The sequence below is a fragment of the Castanea sativa genome, chromosome 5 (genome assembly GCF_040712315.1).
Source record: "Castanea sativa cultivar Marrone di Chiusa Pesio chromosome 5, ASM4071231v1".
In the NCBI taxonomy this organism is placed as follows: domain Eukaryota; kingdom Viridiplantae; phylum Streptophyta; class Magnoliopsida; order Fagales; family Fagaceae; genus Castanea; species Castanea sativa.
In genome coordinates, this window is record NC_134017.1 from 27,427,242 (window position 1) to 27,452,224 (window position 24,983).

The window sequence follows — 24,983 nt, forward strand, 5'->3', positions numbered from 1 at the left end:
AATTTGGGATAGGGTGACTATGGGTGATAGTGTTTGGGATAGACTAATGGATAAATGGCCATGGACAACTTGGTTTATGTGTTGAATTTGGGTTAGGCTTCATTTGGGAGTTTTTAAGGGAATGAAATGGAATTGAATGATTATAAGAGAATGAAAAAGAATAGAATGGAATGGAATGTATTTAAGGAAGGAAAATGAATGCAAATGAATGGAATGAAATGGAATTAGGTATCTTTGATTGGATATTTTAAAATAAAGGCATGGAAATAAATGAAATGTAAGTAATCTTGCTTGGGAGTAACATAAAGGGAATAGAATAGAATAGAATTATTTTATGACAATATTGCTATTAGACCCATATGTTAAAATAAAAGGCTGAATGTGTAAGAGTTTTAGTAAAAAAAAATCATTAAATCTAATTTTGTTTCCTTCCATTTCTCTCAATTTTAAGGAGAATGAAAATTTGAAATTTTAAAAGAATAGAAAGGAATGAGTGTTCTCTCTTATCCATTCCATTCTCTCTCACTTAAACTCCCAAACAAGAGATTAGAAAGTTCATTCCCTCCATTAAAACACACAAATAAGAGAAAGAAAGAATATTCTAAAATTATTCTTTTCATTCTTTTCCATTCTTTCCTCTCAAAAGAGGGCTAAGGGTGATCATGGGTGGTAGGGTTTGGAATAGACTAACAGGCCAAATGGCTATGTACCACCTGGGTTTAGGTGGCAGTGACGTACGTCACTGGGTTTTTGATTCAAGCACAGGGTTTAGCAATCATAGAGATGCCATTATGATCAAATTAGCGCAAGGGTTGAGCAATCATGGAGATGCCATTAAGATCAAATTTACACTAAATAAATAGGCCCGAGTGAGGTAGGAAGAACCATAATTTAATTTGAGAACCTAAAGAATCATACCTCAAATACTGTATCTAAGTTTTGCATAGCATGAACTTTATATTTTGCAAAGTAATTAGTTGTTATATATTTTCGTATAATTTATCAGTTCCTGGGATTGCGGGGATATACTAGCTTGTAACTTGTTAGCTTGTCTATGTATCTCTTTTCTGTTGGGGGGGTGGTGTTGGGGAGAGAGACCGAGAGAGAAAGAAAGAAAGGAAGATATCGTCTAGGCCACCAAGATGCAAAAGAAATGGAGCCTAAGCGCCAGTAATGTATAGCCAAGTATTGGGAACTTTCTTCAGAATCTTTGAGAGTATTAGCAAGTACTGTTACAACTTGCAACCCCGTAGGCAAGCCATAGAACAAAATAAAGCCAGTGCCCAGTTGTATACCTTCTCCAGTAATGTATTTTATGATCTAAATTTGCAAATAAAACTTCATCTAATACATATTATACCAGATGTAAGTACTCATTGGAACCAGAAATTATAGAATGATTTGTTGAGCTAAGGATGCAGCAAATTCCTGACCCTATATATCAAATGCTAGTTTCAGTCTCTTAGAAGACATCAGGATGGAAACGTCCAGGAATGGAGCTGCTTTGTTGCGCCTGCTTCAAATGCATCGACAAGGCATAGTTGTTCACCTGCTCCAGTCACATAATAATTGAAACAGATTAGTATGCATATAAAAAGCAAATTTCTGATAGACTTCACAATGCGTGAAATATATATATCATTGATCTACTATTCTTAGTTTCATGGATCTAAATTTTTATAGTGAGGGGAGTGCTTCGGTGTTGGCAAAGAAGACCCCCTATTTCTTTCTAAAAGAAATAGGCTTTTGTTCCACAATGTTTGAATGAAAATTTGGAGGAAAGGGATACGAGGACTTTATTTTTTTGGACTCTTTTCATTTGGATGCCTTTGGATGAAAGTAGGCCTACAAAGTTTGACTTCTTAGATTCATTGTACTCTTGAAATTGTAAGGGGCCTTTTCAGTATATTGTTGATGTCCTCCATTACCCTTTTATTCTTTCTTCTTCATACATCTTTTCTTATGCTATTTTACTAATAAAACATAGAAAATATTTTTAGGATCTTTGATTTGTATCACTTTTCATAATATTGTCAAATTGAAGAAAACTAGAATTTTTTAATTAATCTTTACTGTTTTTTTTGTTAAAGGAAGATGCTTGCTTTACATTGTAAACTAAACAAATGAGTACAATGTTGTAAATGCAAATAAGATTGTACGCTTTTTACAAATATGAAAAACATTGTACACATTTGTTTAGTCTACAATGTAAGAATAAGATTGCTAGTACAATGTAAGCCTATAATTAACCTTAGTTTAATATATTTGTTCATCCCAAACCATGAAACATTTGCAAGAGATGCCCTAAACTTTAATGTACACCTGTACCTTCCATATGAATGTCTAAATTGACAAACTATTGGGAAAATTTATCTTGAAATAGAGTGCTGATCATAGAATTTTACATTTTAAGATACACATTACAAATGCATCCATATTTTTGAGGGTAAATAATTATCCATTAATCTATAATTTAGAAACTAATATGAAAGATAGGAGTAAATTAAAAATTAACCCCACCCAAAATATGGTTAGTGTAGATTTTGGAGTTTAGGGTTGATGACTAGAATCACTCCTGTCTTTTTCCTATTCTTTTTCAATTAATATAACAAGATTTAAAGGACTCATTTCAACACAATTCAATAAATATATTGCTATGGAACATTAAGATTAGTCAATGTGTATTTCTTTCAGAAAAATAATTTTTTTAATCCAATTTTTAATTTTTGTATTAATTTTTTAATGTTATGGATTAAAGTTGTTATTTACATATCCATACGAAAGCATAAGAAATTTTGCAATTTTTCATACCAAACACCAAAACACCAAAAAATGTTCTCTAGAGCATTGTGAGGGATGTAATCATAACACTACAAATAAGCAACTTTCCAACATAAAACATTTTACACCAAAACAAACAAAACCTTAAATTGAAAACAAATAAAGAAATGATTGAGGAGGGGAGGAGGGGAAGGGGGGTGGGGGGTACAAAGGTTTTGACTCTAACCTCAAGTGTTCTCAACTGCTCTTGATACTGAGACAACAACTGCTTCAAATGCTGCAGCTCGCGGTTCTTATCTTCATACTCTTTCTGACGTTCATGCTGAATAGCCACAGCACGCTTGAGAATGGAATTCTCCCGCACAAGTGCTTCAATTTGCTCCTTCAACATCACATTTTCCTATATTTGGAAACATTTCAATTGCAAAATGCCAATCTACATTACTATTAGATCTGAGAAGTTGCAATGAGTATCATGGAGAAGGAACAAGAACAAAAAAAAATCAGGTCTAGAAAATTGCTTGTAACTCCTTATATTGTAAGAGGGTTGGGGTTCAGAAAATTCAACACCTTTGTCTCTGGTGGGCAAGTGGTTAAGGGAGGTTTACTCTAGGAAAAAGGTCATTTATGAAGAAGGTTTGATGCAGAACAAATCTGGCAGAGCTCTCTTGGGACCTTGCTCAGTCATTCTAATGTGAGTTATTCTATTGTTCTTTTTTGTTTATTTGTTGCTGAATCAGTTTTAATCAAGATTTACTAGAATAAGGGCAATTTAGTGATTATAAAAAATCTGGATATTTTATGTTTCGAGACCTTCTCCTATTTGGTTTATAAGTTCGTAAGTACTTTTTTTTATTTGTTATTAATAACGTAGTCATTCTAAGAATAGATTATTTAGTCCTAATCCTTCTATGAAATGATTCAACAATAATCTATATAAAGGTTTTATTGTGGTAATAGTATTGATAGAAAGATTTATTTTAATAAAACTCCAGCAACTTATTTTAAGCTTTGAGGGTGTGATTGCCTTCTCCTACCTAAGTGTGATTGCATAAGAAAACCTAGGTGTGATTGCCTATTGTTTACCTTTCTTTATTTCTTCTTATATTCACCGTTTTAACACCAAACAGCCATCAAACTATTCAAGATTCTATCTTTTCTTTACCTAAGTCCTTAAACATCAATCCATATTCAAGAAACCTTAGGGCCTGTTTGGGAGTTTAGAGAAGGAGAGTAGAGGGGAGGGGAGTAGTGGGGAGGAGAGTAGAGGAGAATGATTACTCTCCACCTTGTTTGGATGTTTTTATAATTAGTAAGGGGGAAGGGAGTAATTAGCTCTTCCCCTTGTTTTTAACATTGTAATTTTATAAATATAATAAGGATAAATTAGGTAATTTACTTTATCAATAATTTTATGTGCTCTACTCTCCCTCCAAATCTCTCCAATTTGGGGGAATTAAAAATGAGGGGGTTGGAAGTAGTTGAAACTCCTTCAAACCCCTCCAAACCCCTCCCCCTCCTTTCTTAAAAAACTCCCAAACAAGGTAATTGAATTACTCCCCTTCCCTCTACTCTACTCCCCTTCCTATTTTAAACATCCAAACAGGCCATTAAAGATTTCATCAAAAAATCTAATTTAGTACTGAATTCCCAAATATCCTACATTAAAATTTGTATCAGAACCCATTAATGCTTTCATCCTGCATCAAAGTTAACAACAATAATATGTGAGGTAGGAGAAAGGGATTGGACTCTCCAATTCACATGGGCTATGAGATTGACTTTGTGGTTGGTAAAGATGATAGAATTCGATTGGGCATGATGTACTTGTTGAAAGTGTCTTATTGTCTTTATTTCAGAAGCTCTCAAGATTGGAAGTTAGAAAAGTTTGCTAATTATTTTGACCTGCTATATTCAGCCAAGATCTAAGTGGGAATGGTGGATAAGGTATTTGGAAGCTTAATAAAAATGGTATTATTAGGCTTTAATAGGGACAATCATGTTTAGCTTTCCTTGGACGGCTATTTGAAATGCATTGCTTTCCTTGGAAGGTTATTTGATATGGATTGTGACCTTGGGGAAAGTTCTCACCATAGATAATCTTATTAAAAAGCGAACGACTTTAACGGATCAGCATTGTATGTGCAAATGGAAGGACCGAGTCTATTGACCATTTTCTTTTTTATATTGTCCAATAACTAGGGAGTTTGGGACTTTGTATGGTGTTAAGAGTAGAATGGAAAACATGAACAGAAGGCTCAATATGGAGGCAAAATCATAGCTCTTCAAAAAATTATTGTATGGAATATAGTTCCAACATGCTACATGCGGTATGCATATAGGATATTCTAGGAGCAGGATTTATCTACGGGAAGGATGAAATCATGATTTGTTAGGTCTCTTGTAATTTAAATGTCTTTGGATGTAGACCATCTAGTGTGTATAGTTTCATAGACTTCTTGTATCACAGGCTTCTTAGAAGAATCGTTGGGCAATATACACTTTGTTCCCCATTGTCTTTAATGAAATCACATGGTTTAGATTTATTTGTTAAATGGAAGTGAATGACTAACAAACCAAGGTAATTAAAGGTTGCTAATAGCCTCTATTGATTCAAGTTGAAGGAACAAAAAAAGGAAAAGGAAGACAAAAAATCACATTAATATTAGTAAAAAATAAAAACCACGTGTCTATTAAAATACTGATTCTCCCAAAAGCTAAACTCCCCCTTACAAGCCAAATGCATGGGATTTTTAACATTTTAAATGAGAGGTAGAATAAAGCCAGGGATAGAACTTAGGATCTCTTGCTTTGATATCATGTTAAAATACTGATTCTTCCAAAAACTCAAGTTGTTAGGAAGTGGTGAATTTGATCATTTAACCATATTTCTAACAATGTCAATTAAAAGAGTAATAGAGAGTATGAATTTAGATAGGATAGAATGGAGAAAAAGAATCCATATGATTGACCCTAACTAAGCTGTAGAGATCTATAGCAAACTCCAAGTATTGGGACTAAGGCTTTGTTTGTTGTTATTGTTGTTGTTGTTTTTTTAATAGCTTCTATTTTTTGAGTCCCTTAGAGCCCAGAAATTGATATTTTATTTTTCTAACTTCATTCATGCTGGCTTCTCCTTGCTAAATTCTTGTCTAACTTCAAGCCTATTACCTTCTCTTTGATATATTCTCATTTTATTGGGGGGCATTTGATGTAGGACAATTGGGAAATTTGTCTACATGTGATTGTGGTAGGTTTAGAGTACAAGAATTTATACTCTTAGGTTTAGAATTATTGAAAAAAGGTTATGGGGTTGTGATAATAATTTAACGGTGGTTTAATGAGTTATTTTATAGGTATTGATAGACAAAAGTACATGCAGGGTTTTTAAGGCTTATAAAGGGGCTTGCTTTGGGGTTGTAAGGAAGAAGGAAAAGAGATAATTTTGTGGTGTTTGGGGGATATATGAATGGTACCAGTGAACAGTACTACAAAGAAGAGAATAAGAAGAGAAGAGACAGGAAGAATGCAATACACGAAAGCCAACATACCTCAATACATAAAACACTCAATATCTTTATTACTCAACTCCTTTTAGTAGAATAGCAAAATAAATATACAATGACTCTTTTTTTTTTGTTCTAGTAGTATTAGGATTCCTAATTTTGACCAACCAACTAATAAAGGAATCTTAGACCCAAAGTAAAGAAAACCTAAAATACTTAAGATTCCTTGAAAATTCTAAAATTAACACCAAAATCCTTGATTTGTAGGAATTGCAAAGATTAGAATTTTGCCCCTGAATTCAAAATTTACCATAACTTAATGGTAAAAAACTGTTTTAACACATAACTAGACCTTTAAAATCACATGACATTTACTTCAATTTGAACTTCAAATGTGGACCCCATAAAATAAGTCTTAGATAGGTGAATTTGCATAGTAGTAACAAATTAATCTTCCAAAGTTGCAACAAGTTTCTTCTTAAACCCTTTGTAAGGGACAATTTACCAAAAGGCAGGACCTTAGTTGGTTCATATTAGATGCACCAAATCCAAGTTCTGCTTGCCACATCATATTTTTGGAACTATTTTAAAATATAACGTTGGGTAAAATGAATGCCACTGTATGGCACACATTGCCCAACATTTTCTATGCATGCTTCACACTAACACATGGCTTTTGATGTGAATAGGAGTTTTGTTGAAAAATCATCACAACAAAGGGCTTATATCCACATTAAACACCATTAATTACGTTAATATCATGGTTAAAAAGGTTTCAACTATTATATAATAAATAATTTTGCAAATTTCATCATATTATTTTTTTTTAGGAAATGAATCCTACTACTAGTGATCTAGAGTTTCGCAGAATAAAAAAACAAGGGACATATGGCTCAAACCACTAGTCCGGTATTGGAAGTAGCTTTTCCCCCAAGAAAATGCTTAAGATTTACAACGCTCCAGTAGTTAAGGGTGTCCTATGTAAAAGTTGCTTCTCGACACTAGCACAACCGATTGCTACCATCATATATTGCTAATATCATATATAAAAAATTTAACTTTACTGACACAAAATTATACATACCTCGTGGACATTTTGTGTTGCCTCGGCACAAGCACATGAACTGATGGACCTCTCTAAAATTTCTAGCAATCTTGTAGCACGTGCTTTGGCATCGTCCATACTAGAAGCACACGTCATTTCCCTAACAAATAATTCGATCCATTCCACACCTTCCATGGGAAGGTTGTTTGGCACTGACAAATTATCAGGGGCAACAAAATTTTCATCATCTGGCAATCTACCTGTCAATTTCGCAAGCAACTATCAAATTCTTTCATACCAAGGTCCAAGACACCAATCACCATAAAGAGTGCAAGTTAAAGCAAACAACTCATAGACAACACTATCCAATACAAAATCATATAATTATAAACAATGAAGTTCTTGTTGAAGACAAGTTACAATTGGAGAGCTAAGAGTTCAGATGACAATGAAAAATTCTTCAAAAGAAGAGGTCTTCAAAAGCAAACCATGAATGAAATTGATTATTTACACAATAGGACATTTAAGGCAATGATTGGGAATATAACTAAACATGATTTTTTTAATATGTAAGCTTTGGCCCCTAGAAAGGGGAGATTCAAACTAGTGACCCCAACTTCATGCAAGGTTGTCCCCAACCTACTGATCTACCCCTTAGAGTTAACATCAAAGATGATATTAAGACGGGGGAAATTTGTTTTTGTTGTGTAATGCCTAATGGCTAGCAAGATACTTCTTAAGGCATTCAAGGTAAATGCGTATAGTTAGAGAGTATGTGAAGAGGCTGGCATATCACTATTTTTAGACAGTCTCACCAACTAGGGCCTCCCCTTATTCGAATCCACGCCTTCTGCCTTCACAAGCCCCATCCCCCTAAATCTGTGCTTTGATAAGCAAACTCCCTTGACACAACATAGAAAAGAAAAGAACCATACCATCCAATTTAGCTTGCCTTGTACCTATATATATTATTGGAAAAAATCTTTTTTTGTGTCCACTTTTTTGTACTTCAATATCTAATTGAAAATGATCTAATAATAAGACAAATTAAGGATATAACGGTAAAATTAAGAGATTTAAAATTCAAATTCCTTAAAAATAGCACACATTATATACTTAACTATAACTATTTGCAGTTACAATTATATATATATATATATATATATATATATATATATATTAATGTTTGTTGATACAAATTCAGATCTCAAAACCACACCGATAGGCAAATAGGTAGAATGGTTACTGACAAGTGACAAGACTAGTAGCAATTAGCAAAACTCACCATCTACTTGAAGGTGTTAATTTTAATGAAAGACTATGTAGATGGTAGCGAATTACATACCCTTCTCCACATTTACATCTGATACTTCAGCAGAAACTGAATTTCCCTCTGCAGATCCTAAGCAAAGCTCATGCAGGCTCTTGATGGCAGCATCCAAATCATTACCACATTCTTGCAGTGCTCTCTCAAGAATCTGAATAGTAAAATCATCATATAATTAGTAAGCTGGAAAAACATTATTGCCAGAAAATGGATCAACAACCGTGTGGGAACACTTTTTTCCAATATAACAAATTAAACATGGAAACAGAATATAGTTTCAACAAAATTATTAGATAAGCAAATATACACCACATAATGACAACCAACTTAACAAGGATGCAGCCTTTAATGGATAGAAAAACCATAACAGGATCTTTCCAGCCCAAAGCAACTATTTTCAATAAGCACTACATCCTATGCCCTCTAAGTAGGGAGTTCATCTTGCAATAATAATGTCATACAGGAAAAGAAATGGCAAGACTCCATGCCTCTAGCATTATACACACAAATGACTTGGTGACCATGACAGATCAGAGACCAATCAACTTGAATATATAATGCAATCATCACTTCAGGCTTTTTGCTCAAAAAACTTCAATACCTATCCCACAAACTCTAAATATCTATACAACCCTTGATAAGAAAAATATTTAACAATATTCTCAGAGAAGAACCTAAGCATTCAAGAAGCATACTACAGAGTATCATTAGGAAAAACAATTTACTATAGTCAATGACATCTACAAAAGAATGAGAAGCAATAATGCTAAATGCAACAGACTACTCAGTACTCATGCAAAGTTCTTAGAAATAAACAGTACACAACTCCACACCATTAAAAGTGTGATTATTTCCATCTCTGCAAACCATTTACATAAGACAAAGGGCTGCATTCCAGATCACACCGCTTCTTTGCCTTCGAAACATATTCCTTGACAACAAAAGTACATGTTAGACACCTTTTGGGCCATTATTTGAATAGAGACTAATTTTTTAATAGTGATTTATAAGTATGATGCATTATGCATGTATTAATTGTTTGTCACAAACATAGGCTCCGTTGGGATTCAAACCCAAAAACTGGTTTTTAGAGACCAGCTCCTATCCATCAGGAACAGAGTCAGAGATTTGTCTATAATATTCTTAAGCATCAAATACATTAGATTGGAACACTAAATGCAAAATAACTATATTTAGAATTTGGCGCCTCATCACCTTGGATGATAAAAGGTCTTAGCACCTTAAGGGCGCCTCTCGCCTTTGACTACACTGGGACCATCACCCATTTAACTACAAAATACTGTAAAGACAAAAGACCAAAGGTCTTAAGCAACGATTAATTGAAGTATCAAGTGATCAATCAATTCAACGTTACATTTGCACACAAAGCAGAGCAGGAATCCACAACAATTAGTATTCTTCCCAACGTTGTTGTACTTATGAAACAAGAAACCTTTCCTGGAACTATACTACCCCAACTACTCCCAAGGGAATTGCATACAACTGAATACAATTTTAAGGTTGTACAGAAGCATCTCTGAAGAAATTAGATTCTAAGAACAATGCAGAAGCAGGACAAGCTCAGCCTCATGTACCCCATAAACCTTTTTAACATCAAAACAAACTAAAAAATCTAGACTTTTAATCAATACAATGTTAAAAGTTGAAACTTTTTTTTTTTCTATCGAAACCCACAAAATATAAAAAAAAATATAAGAATTAACAATAAATTAGTAAAAAATAAAAATAAAAAATGAAGAGAATAAATGAGATGAGAAAGAGTACGTGGAAATCCATGTGAGGAAAGACAGAGCGAAGTTGATCAATAAGAGAAGGCGGAGTGAACAGAGTTGGGGAAGAAGATGATGATGATGAAGAGGCACAGCGTAGCCTCTTGGATACAGGAGGCGATCCGGGAAGCTCTTCGAAGAACGATCTCTTGCTTCCACACACAATAGCAGACATATTATCGTCTTCGTCTTCGTCTTCTACAATCTACAGTCTACGATTACAACAAACAACAATCCCAATTCCTCTAATTTCAGAGGTGTTTTCTTTAGAAAAAAAAAAAAAAAAAAAAGTTTAGGGTTTTTGGTTTGAGTCTGAATGAATGCTAAAAACTTTTTTTGAATTTGTATTTAACTTGGGGCTTCGGCTAAGTATTTGTTTTTGTTTTAATTTTATAATGGTGGAAGCCAAAGAGAGAGACGCGTCAGGGTGACTCATGACTCATGAGAAACAAACACAGCATTTAAAAATTCCACGTCACCTTTACTTTCCTTTTTAAAAATAAATATAAAAACTTTGTCTGAAATTCGTGCTCTGCTTTCCGTATGCATATAGGAAATCTTACTTTTCATATTTGGGATAAAAATTAGTATAATTATATATTAATGAATGACTTTTGGAATCCTTCACAAATGCACGGGTTTAAAAAAAAAAAAAAATTTTGAGAAGGAAAAAAAAATTTCCTTAAATGTTAAAGCATTTGACTAACCTGATATTAAAATTTTAGCTAAAAACTCACATAAAACTCATATATCAAACTCAACAAACTACTAAAAAAATTTAACATTTACTCACCACAACCAGCAAGTCAAAGACCTTGCTACTACTAATAAAAATATTTTTTTTTACTCCCTCTCCCTCTCTTTTATCATATTTGTTCTCTCTTGCACAAATGTTGAATGAGTTCTCTTTCTCACGCGGGTGGATGGATTCTCTCTCTTTCCCATCCACAAACCTGTTTAGTAATGGTGGTAGATGGGTTTTAACGGCGACCAATAATTTATGGGTCTGGTGATGGTGAAATTGGGTTTAGTGCGTGAAGGTGGGTTTCATTGATGATTGGGTTTGGTGAAGCTGAAGTTGGGTTTGGAGCAGAGCAATGATGGTGGAGTTTGTGGTAAAGCTCGATAGCAGGGATTTGGTGGTGTTGCTGATGGAGGGCCCATTGGGCAATTGTAGAATTCACTCTAGGTTGCTAGGAAAGGGGTGGGTGAGGAAGGGGATAAAAAAATTATTTATTTTTGGAGAGAGAAAAAATAATATTTAAATAAAGTAGATAGATAAATATTGAGACTGATGTATGAGTGTATTTGTTGAATTAGTAAAAATACAGTTTTTTGAGTTAATTTAGCTAAAATTTTGTTGAGACTAATGTGAATGCCCTTAGCCCTATGTTTTCTTTAGAAGTGTTATAATAGTGGGTGCACCCAAAATACAGTTGATAGGCTCAATTTATACTTGGGCTTACAACTTATTTGTATTGTGGGCTTTGGATTTCCTACTATGGGTAGTCTTTTGCTTAGAGACCTAGCTACACCCTCTTGATTTTACCAACCCCTCTCTTTCTTTTTCCTCACTGAGTCATTATGAAGCCATTTATCCTGGTGGTGACCACCAAAGCATCGTCGTGCAGCTGGATCGTTCCTTCCAGATCATCATCACTAAAGGCAATGGGTTCCCACGTGAGCTTTAACTTTTTCTCGAAGGGTTGTTTGCCCGGGCAACCTTCTGCCGGCACCACAGTCAATACCCCTCTGCTTCCGAACACCATGGTACCCCTTAAAGCGGCGTGGATGACCTCTATCACTCCCAATAGGGTTAGGAGAGGATTTTCTTGAGGCCGAGCTCCCTGCCTGGCGTCTTAATTCCTCGGATCTACCACAAACTTTTTAAATACCCTGTTTTCACCAGCTGCTATAGATGGTCTTTCAACACCCTGCATTGTTCGGTGGTATACCCCTTGTCTTTATGGTAAGTATAGTATAGGTTTTGATTTCTCCTCAACGGGTCACCCCCCATCGTGTTCGACCATCGAAAGTATGGCTCATTTTTTATTCGATCTACAATTCTGTGCACTAACTCTTTGAATGTCATGTTCACTTCCCCTACCTGTGCGCCCATCTCCCGAATCCTCAAGTCCCTTCGAGGCCTTGATTGAAAACCCCTTTGCCAAGGCTGACTCATGATCGGAGCTTTGCCCTTGTTTTACTGCCGATCATCCTCTAACCTCTTGTATTCTTCAATGCGCCTCATCAACTGTCTCATATCCTCAGGTGGTCTCCTCGTCAATGGGTATCGTAGTTCGAAATCCTCCAAGCAATCCTAACTGAAAGGTACTCGCTGCAATTTTTTCGTTGCCTCTGCCAATTTCGTTATACAGCTCCCAATACCGGTTAGCATAGCTGTAGAGGGTTTCCCCTACCCCCATTTTCATTGATAGTAATACGTCCACGGGTTGCGAAACTCGGCTGCGCATCATGAATCGGACACCAAACTCTTGAATCAGCTTAGCAAAACTGTGAATTGAGTCTTTCCTTAATCCATTGAACAACCTCAAGGCAGTGGGCCCAAGACTTGAGGGAAATACCTTACACATTAATGCATCGTTATGAGTATGCAAGGACATCATCTAAATATAATGGCTTACATGCTCTACTGGGTCCCTTTTTCCTTCGTAAGAATTGAATAGAGGCCGCCAAATCTACTCGGCATGGGGGCCCGTTCAATGTCCCCGGAGAACAGAAAATGAGCAGCTCTACGTAATGCTCACTTATAGCATCCATAGCAGCATTCCAGGGCTGTTACTCCTTTGGGGAAATTGAGTCTCGGTCTGCATACTCCCTTGAGTGATCCCCTTGAGTGATCCCTATGTAGATGGGAATAAGATTGGTGGGAGCCTGCTCCATGGCAACCTCCCACACTAGCCGACGCTTCCTCACACTCTACATGGTCTCTTCGTTGACGCCTACCTCTTGCTTCCAACTCCAAATCTCTCACCAACCTACGCAAACGTTCAAGTTCCTCGTCCCTTTCATCAAAATGATGACATCCCGAAATGCCTGAAAGTGTCTAATGAGTTTGAAACGACCCTTCTCTGAGGTCAGACCGCTCTTCTTCTTGCTCATGCTACCTGTCTTTGCGCATCTTTTTTCCTTCCAGGTTGACCCCCTAGAGGATCCCCGAGAACCGCTTCCAACATAACTCCCTGACTGACCTTCAGACATTTTCCCTGCGTGAGTCTCGGCAGAACCACAGCTACATAGGAGATTTCCCACAGATGGCGCCAATTGTGTGCATCCAAAATACAGTCAACATGCTTAATTTATACTTGGGCTCACAACTTATTTGTATTGTGGGTTTTCGATTTTCTACTATGGGTAGTCCTTTGCTTAGAGACTTAACTACACCTTTTTTATTTTACCAACCCCTCTCTCTCTCTCTCTTTTTCCTCACTGAGTCACTCCCCTTCACTCTCGATATGGCTTCTCTCTCTTTCTATCCTCTATTCTTTTCTTTGCATTGCCAACCCCCTAACCTCTCATTTATAGATGGAGGTAAGTGGGTGTGTTATGATTATTTCTTGATCTCACTCGTGTGGATGGGGGTCCAATTCCATTGCTTCTAAGTGGAGTTATCGTTGGTAACAGTGGTAATGGTATTGGAACTAGTTCCTGCTACCAAAAGTCTGTTCGGCAACGATACTCCCCAAGACAATATCGGACCGTTGAGACCTTGTATCCTAGAGCAATCATACTCTTGACCAAGTTAGAGTTGATTGGGAGGGACTCGCTTTTGACGTTCAAGACATGATGGCCCCATTATGGTTTTTGGGGTTTAAACTGGGCTTTAAGGTGCTTTCAAACCAAGGTCATAAGTCCAATGAGGATAGGGTCAGGTGTTGTTTCTCAAGGCCAGAGCCCAAGGCCCACCTGTTTCTCAAGGCCAGGGCCCAAGGCCCGATGGGCTTAGGGCCCTACCCCGTATGGTGCTACAAAGCTAGGGTCCGAGGCCTAATGGGCCTGGGGCCCTTCCCCGTACAAATAGTTACATCAATCATTGAACTGGTAGGTCATAACTTTTATATGCAACTTTATATATAATTTTTGTGTACAAAATAAAGTTTTTTCAATGAAAATAAACCATCAATCAAAAGTACTGATATATATATATATATATATTTTTTTTTTCTTTTTCTTTTTTTTTCCTCAAAGACAATGTATCTTGGATCGTAGAATCGTAGAAGCTATAGCAACTGCAAGAGCTTTAGAATTTTCTTTGGAAATCGATGTTGTTTTAGCAATGCTAGAAGGTGATTCAGAGATCGTTATTAATTCTCTAAGAGATGAGACTAGCTTGACAACCTCCTTTGGTCATTTGATACAAGATGCAAAGTTCATCATAGAGGCCTTTAGGAAAATTAGTTAGAGGACGTTTGGATAGCACGTCCACGTCCATGTTTAGCCCAGTTTTTTTTTTTTTTCCAAGCGCATCTGTCACTGTTTATTGGTCATGAACAGTGATTTTAGGCCAATGAACAGTACTTTTTGGCATGAACAGTACTTTTTACACATTAAAAAATTATTTTGGTACAGTGTTTTCAGTTTTCAGCAATAAGTTCTATCAAAACAGACTCTTATTCTCATGTTTGTTGTGAAGGTAACTTTGTAGTTTACAACATTGCTAAACCTGCAATATATGCATAGGTTTATTAGTGTGGATAGAAGATGTCTCACCACACATTTCAACTATAATTCAAGCCAATTCCAATCTTATTGCGTGTGCAAGCAAAGAAATCCTAATTCTAAATGTATTTTTTTTTATTAAAAAAATTTGAGAATCAATCGTAATTCTACTTGTTTTGCTAAGTCTTGTAACTCTAATAAGTCTAAGATTTAGACGGCCATAAATATATTTCTATGGGTTCATTTTAATACACCATTTATGTAGCAAATATGTAACCATCAAGGATTAGTTTTCAGTGTATACATAGGCCTTTAGGCCAAATTACATAAATTATTTGCATTTACCTATTTTTCTCTTGCTTCCGCTTTGAAAAGCTCTCTAGCTAGGGGAAAAAAAGCCTCGCTTTAAGCTTTTTCTTTGTTTGTTTTGTTTTTTTATTTTCTGTTATTTAAGTTCGGAAAGAGTTATGCAATTGGGCTATTGTATGGTCATTCGTGGTCCAATCTACTATACTTAAATTTATGCTGCCTTTCAAAGTTCAAGTATATATGAAAAAAAAAAAAATAGATGCACATGGAAATGGTGTAGTATAGTATAGGTCAATGAGTCTAAAATTTTTTAACACAGTAAATGTTCGAATTTTTTAGAATTGAAGGAGTTTTTAAGACGGTGTTATTTTTGGGGGAGAAGTGCATTATAATCAAAGTATTTAATCTAGTTTTCTAGGGGGGTTTTTAATAAAAGGAAAAAAATACAATTTATTTCTCTATGATTTGGCCCAATTACAATTTTCTACTCAAAGTATTCCAAATGAAATTGTTAAATTTTGGATTAAAATGAAAACGTTAGGATTCCGTCCAAAGTATTCCAAACAATTACATTTTAACTTAAAAGTTAAGAGATCAAAATAGAACACTTAAAAAATTGTTAACATGAGGTGAATTATAATTTCCCAAAATTAAAAATAAAAAACAATAACAAAACAAAATAGCGTTGAAATTGTCTCTTGCGTGAATTTTAATGCTGTCACCGGGCAATCAAATGTGGTCAAATATATTCATTCTCAACATCCCCAATCTAGGATTCTGTCTGGTCGACTGCATCAATCTAATGAAGCCTTTTATGAGTGATTTGATGCATATCTTATGAGATTAATGAATCTATGAGAACTAAAATGTCTGCCTAGCATTTAACTTTAAGCCCAAGAAATAAAATAGATTTTTACTGATTTGTTATACAAAGACATAAATGAGAACTAGGTTGTAACTTGTGTTTAGGCGTAATATATAACATCTAAAAGTAGTAATGGTGAGGTGGTGAGTGAGATACTCATCTTAGCTTTCATGCTTTTTTCTATTTGTACCAAGTATTATGAATGGATCGCTTGACATTAGAATTAAGAAAATCAAATTGAATAAGTAACATAAGATTAAACAACAATTAGAAACTACTTTGAATTTTTATTCTGCTTTCAATTTTAATATAATATATATGACTATAGCAAGATAATCATAATATCCAACAACATTATTCAATGTTAATGAAAAGAAAGGGCAACATTGGCTACTTTCAAGTTTTCGAAATTAGACAGGACTTGGGTTCAATCGTTCCTTTTGCCTCTCCATAAGCATTATTGCAACTAGAAGTGACTTGCTTCCCAATTGTTGAAGATGTCAAGTTGATATTTTCCAATTTGATGTCGGTGCAATAAGCAACATTTCCACTGCAATTAAAATTGACTGCTACATCGGCCTTTGATGTCCCATACATGTCTGTGTAGCTTAGATTGCTTATTTGAACTCCAACATTCTGTTAGTACACGACAAATACCACATTTCTTTCTAGTGTCAAGATTCTGTAGCTCAAATATTTCTACTATATTCAGTCAAACATGCATATTTCTCTAAACTTAGTAGTACTAATAGCTAGATTGACTTACTGTTGGTGGGCAGCCATTAGGGTTGCCACAATAGTATTGGTCGATGATTATTGGATTTCCAGCGTCTATGAATTTTATATCTGAAAACTCAACATCCCGAACTTCACCTCTCCCAGTCTAACAAAAGATTGAATTAATATTATCAATCTGGTCTAAAAGAAAAGAAAATAAAACATCAAACTGATTTTTTGTTAATATATATATATATTTTATGCCAAAGTTTATATACTTCGAAGGTATCATTGGTAAAATCTCTATCTGCCATGGGTAATGCTCCTCCCATCGAGAATGTTCATGTTAATATCGCTTTCTCACATTAGGATTAGAGTAGTATCAGTTGTTTTGGTGCTAAAAAAAGAATCATATGTAGTTGCAATATCTATGTTTATTTTATAGTATGCTAACTGAGCACATTATTAATCATCTTTATTGTAAATAACCAGTCCATACATAGACTATAAGTATAAGTTGCTCTCCAATCATACCTGATATGTCTTGATTCGTGCTCCATTTTGTGTCCCATTGAAGATAGCATGCCTCACATGGATGTTTGATACATTTACCACATTTCCACTTCCGCCTAAACTTCCAATGCTATCACCAATGAAGAATCAAACGAAAGATCTTAAATTTATGAAGTACGTACAAAAGCCTCTTGTAAATAGAAATCTTGCAAATTAAATTTTAACTAAAGGAAAATAATACAAAAGAAAATTTTCTTTTTTCTTTTTTGAAAAGCATGCAAAAACAATAAAGACAAATAATAACGAACACAAAATTTTACATAGTTTTGCAAATACTACACCGCCAAAGGATAAGAAATATTTAAGCCTAAGGTGTAAAGTTGAAGATAACTAAAAAATTATCATAAAAAAAATATATATATATTAATATAGTGTCCTTGCCCTTCTCTTACCTTATTCTATGACCTGGCCCGCACGTGACATAAGTGATGTTTACGTTTGAAATTCCATCTCCAATAGAGACACAATCATCACCTGCTTGCCAATATTAACAACATCAAGTTATTGTTTTTATATCTAAAACATCAACTAATAAAATAGTGGACACTAGCAGCCTTATGGTTCCATATCATTGCTTGATTCTCCCATAAAACAAAACACAGGTTCAAATTCCTCTTCATGTAGGCCTCATTTGTTTTGGTTTAAAACATTTTCTAGAAATATTTTTTTTCTCATTTTTGGAGCAATTGAAAAACATTACTTTGTTTCTAAAATCTTTAAAATGAACAAAATAACCCCATACAATCTCTAAAATAACAAATATCCTCATTTAGTTGCTTTGTATTAATATTTTAAAGTGTTGAATTGGAGGTGTTATTGAATAATTACAAAAAAAAAAAAAAAGAAGATTTTTGGTTTGAGTGAGTCCAAACCAGCTACGACTTTATTTTGATGCAAGTAGTGAAATTAAATTAATGCAATCTCACGTATATACAATAAAATAAAATGAAGAAATTTTTGAAGAAGCCAAGAGGAAAGATAATTACCAGAGCCAATAAAGGAACTGTTGATGAATACATTATTTGTAGCTTGAATATGAATTTCATCAGTGTTTGGGCTTCCATCTGGTGATTTTATGAATAAGCCTTCGAATTCAACATCATTGCATCCCAATAAAAGAATATGGGTTTGGGGACTATCAAATATTCTAATCTGGCTCATGTGTATATCAGTGCTCTTATGAAATCTGAGTGCCTGCAAAAGAGAATATAGAATGCCATACAATTTTGGTATAAAAACAAAAATCATAGATGATGATGATGATAATAATAATAATAATAACTAGTCTCATCACACGCGCTTCGCGCGTGCGATGAGACTTTTCTTTTTTAGTGGTCTTATTTTGTAGGAAAAAATTATATTTAATTATTTTATATACATATATGATTTTTATTTTAAAAATCTAATTTATAAGTGAATAAATCAATTTAAAAATTAATAGGAAACTGGTCCTATTTTTTAGGCAATATTTTAGTGGGAGTTGGAGTTGCATTTTTACCGGATTGTCCTTTAATTTTGTCTCTACTTAAACATAAAACTGTAGGGGCATCTTTGAACTAAAAAATGAGTTTTTACCGGATTGTCCTTTAGTTTTGTCTCTATTTAAACATAAGACTGTAAGGGCATTTTTGAACTAAAAAAATAGGAATCCAAACAGGGGAAGCCCCTTAAATAGTAGTATAGATACTACTATTTAAGGGGCTTCCCTTATTTGGATTCTACATTTTTTAGTTCAAAAATACCCCTACACCCCTATGTTTAAGTAGAGACAAAACTAAAGAACAATTCAGTAAAAATGCAACTCTAGCTCTCACTAAAATATTGCCTAAAAAATAGGACTACTCTTCTATTAATTTTTAAATTATTTTATCTACTTATAAATTATATTCTCAAAATAAAAATTATATATATAAAATAAAAACACAGGTTGATGTCTCACAAAATTATCTCACAAAATTTTAAATAATAGGGTCAAATGAGTAGTTAATATTTCTCATCCCATCAGTTTCTTATCCACATTTTTCTCAACTCTTCACCTAACACACTTTCCCCCACTCCTCCATGCTCCAAACTCAAATTAAAATGGCTCATCATCCTCATCAATTATCATCCTTACCCAAATTCAAAAACCATAAGCAAGCACCTTATTAGTTATTATCATTTTCTCAAGAATCCGTTCACACGTAGATACTTCTATAGTCCAAAATTCTTCAAGCCTATGTTTTACGATTTCCCACGACTACTTAATGCAGATGGTACTCCTCTCCCCCCCCCCCCCCTCTCTCTGTCTCTCAAATTTCTATATTTCTTGAATTGGGTATTGGTTGTTATTTTTATTTTAGTGAAAGCGTCTGCTAAATCGCAACAGAACCCCCAAATTCAAAACCTATTGAGAAATCAACTTTAGTGAAGCTGTCATTGAAATCAACGCCAGTTGCTCAACATCGTCATTGGCCAGCATGCCATGTCAGTGCAGTTTCATTTGAGAAATAGTAGAAGAGAGCGATCATGGCTATAGAGAGCGTGAGATATCAGATTTGGACTTGCTGAGGTACTTTTCTTCTTCCATGTGTATGTATAAATTTATGTATTAATAGCAAACTCAAGTAATTGCTACATAGTCGTTTCTCCACTTCTATTCTACTACAATTTGTGGTTCCAAAAATTAAATTAAAACAAAAAATAAAGGCCACCAAGTTGAGTAGGTCACTCTATATCTTGGGTCTATTTTCTTTATTTTCATTTTTGAAAAGATTTCGATTATGATTGTTCATTTTTTATTTGGATTACAGGAGGGAGATTACATATTCTTTGAATACCAAATCAATGCAAACTAAACCAACAACACCCCTTCGAGTCAAGAAATGTTCTCATCATAAGGTATATATATCTGTATGAAATTATTAATTCATTGCCCTAAATCCATGTTTAAATTGTAGCCTAAAGATCCTTCCAATAGGCTATATATGATTTGTGGAAATGTACTTACTTAAGGTGTGCATATATGATAGACTTTATCAGGTATGTATGTTTAAATGAACTAATTCATTTAAATATTCATTTCTCCAATGCTATATCTGACATTTTCTCCCCCTCAGGTAACGTTATATCTAATTTGGTAACCCTGTTATGTTTTGTTTTCCCTAACATTATGGTGGTGAGGGAGATATAAATTTAATGCCAACAAAATAATTTTATGCAAGTTCATCCATAAAGAATTTGGGGCATAGAATGAATACACTAAAACAATGATGCATGTGTTGTGGGAATGTCCAATGGCATGAATTCTAGGAAGACTACAGACATGATTTACTGATATGAAGATTTATTTCTCTAGCCTTTTCCAATGATTAACAATGAAATGAAGAGAGGAGGGGAGCCATGGGGCAGTACTGGTCAGGGCAATCTGGACAAGTCGAAACACGTTAAACTGCTTCACTCACAGCAGATAATGGATTTGGCTAAAACAATGCTTCAAGAGTCAAGACTACAAATATGCAAGTTAACACTAGCACGCAAGACATGAGGACAATGCAAGTTATAAGTATTTTTATGAGAAAAATGGATTACTTTGTTCATCCTTAATGGCTAGCTGTAGGAAATAAAACCTTTTATACTTAATATTCTAACAAAAAACAGAGTGTATTGCATTTGAAGATAGTGATGTGAAGTATTTGGAGAGAGATGTATATGCATTTGAAAGCTGATGATGTGACGGAAGGGTACCTGTTAAGTAGACCTTTCCATTCTATATTAAAGATAAAGTTTTCTTTGGCTTATGACATAATAATTCATGTGTGAAATTTGGACAAAAATATCAGTATACATGATGAGAAGAAGGGGATTATCAATCAATATTTCATGGTTAGAACTTTGAAGGTTTTACAACCAATCTTTAGTACAGTTGCAAGAACATGTTCAATAAATGGTACTTTTAAATAACAAAGGCAACTTGGTAGACCCATTAATTTGAGATCTCAATTGCACAGAAGAGTCCAAAGTTTATTTATTGCATTGCATTATCAAGAGACTTCCATTTTAGATTGATTGCCCCAAAAAAGTCCATTTTAGATTTTGTGTTAAGTATTATTTTATTTTAAAACTATCACTTTCGCTTTGTGCGTGCTCAAATTGTCTTCCATTTTTTTTAAAAGACAACTTTTTATTCACCATAATTCGAGATTAATGCATTTTTTAATCACAACTAGTCTCTAAGTACGCGCTCACGAGTGTGCTCAGAAACTCTTTTATTTTTTTGGGAAAAAGTTAATAATTTACATCAATTATAATTTGGGATTACTATATTTTCCAATCACAAAAAAAACCTAGGAGTGTGATGAGTATTATGTATTAGCAGGTGAAATAAGTGCATATGATATTTTATTATTTGTAATTTTTTTATTACATAAATAGCTTATTTTATAATAAAAATTATAAGTAATTTAAACAATATGATGATGTTGAATCTCAATTATATAATTTTTCATCAAACCCTTAGTTTTTTTTGTGATTGAAAAATGTAGTAATTCTAAATTATAATAAGTGTTTTAAATTAACTCCTACCCAAAAAATAGAAGAGCCTCTAAGCACGCGCTCTAGTAATAATAATAAAAGTTTGAATCGTACCATGGGTGCACCTTTGCCACATTCCTGTTGAAAAATTAACCTTGTTAAAGTGTGAAAAAATATATTTAGATAACAAAATTTTGAATTTATCAAAAGTATACAGTAGAGAAAAGCAAATATATCAAAAGTGTAGTGATATACCTTAAGGTCAGGATGATATCTGCATGAGATATCCCACCAACCCTTTCCACGATCATCTATTAAGCCAACCCCATGTATGTAGAGCCCATTCACATACTCAAATTCTATAAATTTCACAGTATCATTCAACTCTTTCCATTCCTTTGGACCAGAAGGTGCAAATAAAACTCCCAATAACTACAAAAGAATCCCATCTCTATGTCATCCATTTGTCATGTACGTGAAATTTTCTCTAAAGTGTTTTTACTTTTACTTATGAAAAGTTTTCTAAAATAATTTAAATACATCTATTTCCATTGTTACGCATGTGTATGGATGCAATTAAAAAAAAAAAAAAAAAAAATTAGAAACATTTAGTAAGTCAAATTAAAGTTAACAATATTCGTTTTTGAACTTTTTGTCAACACTTCCAAAAACCTTGTAATGCTATCATTTCATTGAAATTTATACCTAAATTAATAATACATTTTAGTAAGAAAATTTGAATTAATTTAAAAAATGGGAAGCAAGTAGTTTTAAACGAGCATTAAGAACAATAAGTTAGCAGTAGTTTTATATAGACTATACATAGATTTAAATTTGGCAAGATGTTTGGCATAAAGTTAGGGCCATCAGCTTTGCCAAGGAGCTAAGTCTTCATCATATGGTGGTTGAAGGGGATTCGTTGCGAGTTATTCAAGCCATTACTAATACTAGGCCAGTTAAGACTTTGTACGGCCATGTTATTGAAGAGAATAGAATTTTGTCTTCCATAGTTAGTTGTAGTTTTTTGCATATTAATAGGAGGGGTTGGAAGACCTTTCACGGGATTTAGGTGATGTATTCTAATTTGATTTACAATAATCAAGTTCATTTACCTTTTCCTCAAAAAAGAATCTATTTTAGATTATTTACAAATCTTATTTTTTTTTATATTTTATATGAATTTATAATTTTAAATCAAGGGTAATGAACTTATGGTATACGGTAATGCTCAGTGCTTACTCTTGTAGGAGGTCATTATATTGAACTTTCTTTTAATAATGGCAGAAATATAAAAAAATTAAAAAATAAATTAGGTTTTGCATATATACAACCATTGGCTACCCATGAAAAAAAAATGTGACAGTCTATGATGGATTAGCCAACGAGTTAATAATTTGCTATTTCGACAAATTGTAAAATATTTTGTAAAATTTTTTATGACTCTAAAGCTTATTGCTAAGCAACATAATATTTTGTTCTAAATGGGAAGCCATTTTGAGACACAAGAAACCTCTTTTAAAAATATAATGGAAAAGCCCCTCATTAAACTAGAGCATAATATCGTTTTAAAAAAAAAAACTAGATCATAGAATCCAAGTAAGCAAATTTTTTATTTCTTTTTGACTTACAACAAAATGAACTTTAGACTTGCAAGGACCACGAAAGGTTGTGGGTCGCAAGAAAAATTGCCTTCTTGAAATAAGCATAGTAGGTTCATCTGTCTCGGAATTACATGTATCATTCCATGCCTTTAAAAATGCCTACACATACAAAAGTATCATTGTATTAATATACTAGAAATACTTGAAAGGTTAAAAATAAAAATAAAATAAAAAGAATTTTCTTAAATATCATATATACACTCAAGTTTTTATGTGAGTGTCAATTTGGTTATTCGACTTTTAATTAAACGATTAACTCCTTAGATATATAAGGTTTGTGACAAATAAAATCTTCTATTTATATTTTTTTATTAAACCTAAAAAATTGAATTCCGTGCATGGCCAGTGTATATATGATTTTTTTTTTCAAATTATCAATAATTTTTAAATGCCAAAAGATACTAAGAAAAATTAGACTAATGTTTAGGGAGTTAATTATTTAACTAAAAAAAATATAGGCATCAAATTAACACTGATGAATTGAACGTTCAAAGGTGATATTTAATTGAAGAAACCTAGGGGCCGTTTAGTATTTTTGTTTTAGTAACATTATTTATATTTTTTGAAAATACGTGTAGGTGAAAAAGTATATAAAAATACGTGTAATATTATTTAAAAACTGAAAATATATGTTTAAACTTCTGTACCAAATGGCCTCCTAATATAAAGGGGGTTAAAAATTAATTTCTCATGGAACAAATAATATGAAAGCATTACCACAGAATCGTCTGTAATGGCATCTCCTTTTGCTCCATAATCCATAACATTAAAATATTCAACTTGAGCCGCTTCACCAATACCACAAATTATTGTCACTAAAACCAATATCATGATGCGTAGAATAGCAAAGGACTCCTACATGGACAGGTATATATTATCAGCTTTTTCTAAAAAAGGGAGTTTAGATTAAACTTGAGCTAACCATCATAAAAAGAAAAGAAAAGAAATAAAGATTACCATGGCAAATGTCAGTTGTCGACTGTCGAGTTTCCTTAACTTTGTGGGATTAACTACATGGCTGAACGGAGCTATTTATAGAGTCATTTTTATTCATGTGGTAAGGATATGAATCTTCCCACAAACATTTGTCATATTTTTATCTGCAAAATTAGATTGTCTGATTACCCAAAAACAAAGCTCTTAGATGCCGCTTTTCTATTCTTTAGATAGGATAAGATATGAAATATCTATAGGTTCTATTATGTACCCTAAAGATG

At 33.6% G+C, this 24,983-nt stretch overlaps 2 protein-coding genes across 2 annotated transcripts; both read right to left on the bottom strand.

Annotated features, from left to right (window-relative positions):
• Positions 1-1,147: 1,147 nt before the first annotated feature.
• LOC142633408 (uncharacterized) lies at positions 1,148-10,812 on the bottom strand. Its single transcript, XM_075807643.1, has 5 exons — positions 10,445-10,812; positions 8,678-8,810; positions 7,372-7,592; positions 3,008-3,181; positions 1,148-1,549 (listed from the first exon to the last, which is right to left on the bottom strand). The coding sequence occupies exons 1-5, from the start codon at positions 10,622-10,624 to the stop codon at positions 1,463-1,465; spliced, it is 795 nt and encodes a 264-aa protein (XP_075663758.1). The 5' UTR covers positions 10,625-10,812; the 3' UTR covers positions 1,148-1,462.
• A 5,887-nt stretch (positions 10,813-16,699) lies between these two features.
• LOC142635007 (polygalacturonase QRT2-like) lies at positions 16,700-24,597 on the bottom strand. Its single transcript, XM_075809228.1, has 8 exons — positions 24,484-24,597; positions 23,734-23,865; positions 22,361-22,537; positions 18,580-18,787; positions 17,986-18,067; positions 17,555-17,663; positions 17,070-17,186; positions 16,700-16,939 (listed from the first exon to the last, which is right to left on the bottom strand). The coding sequence occupies exons 1-8, from the start codon at positions 24,595-24,597 to the stop codon at positions 16,700-16,702; spliced, it is 1,179 nt and encodes a 392-aa protein (XP_075665343.1).
• Positions 24,598-24,983: the final 386 nt, after the last annotated feature.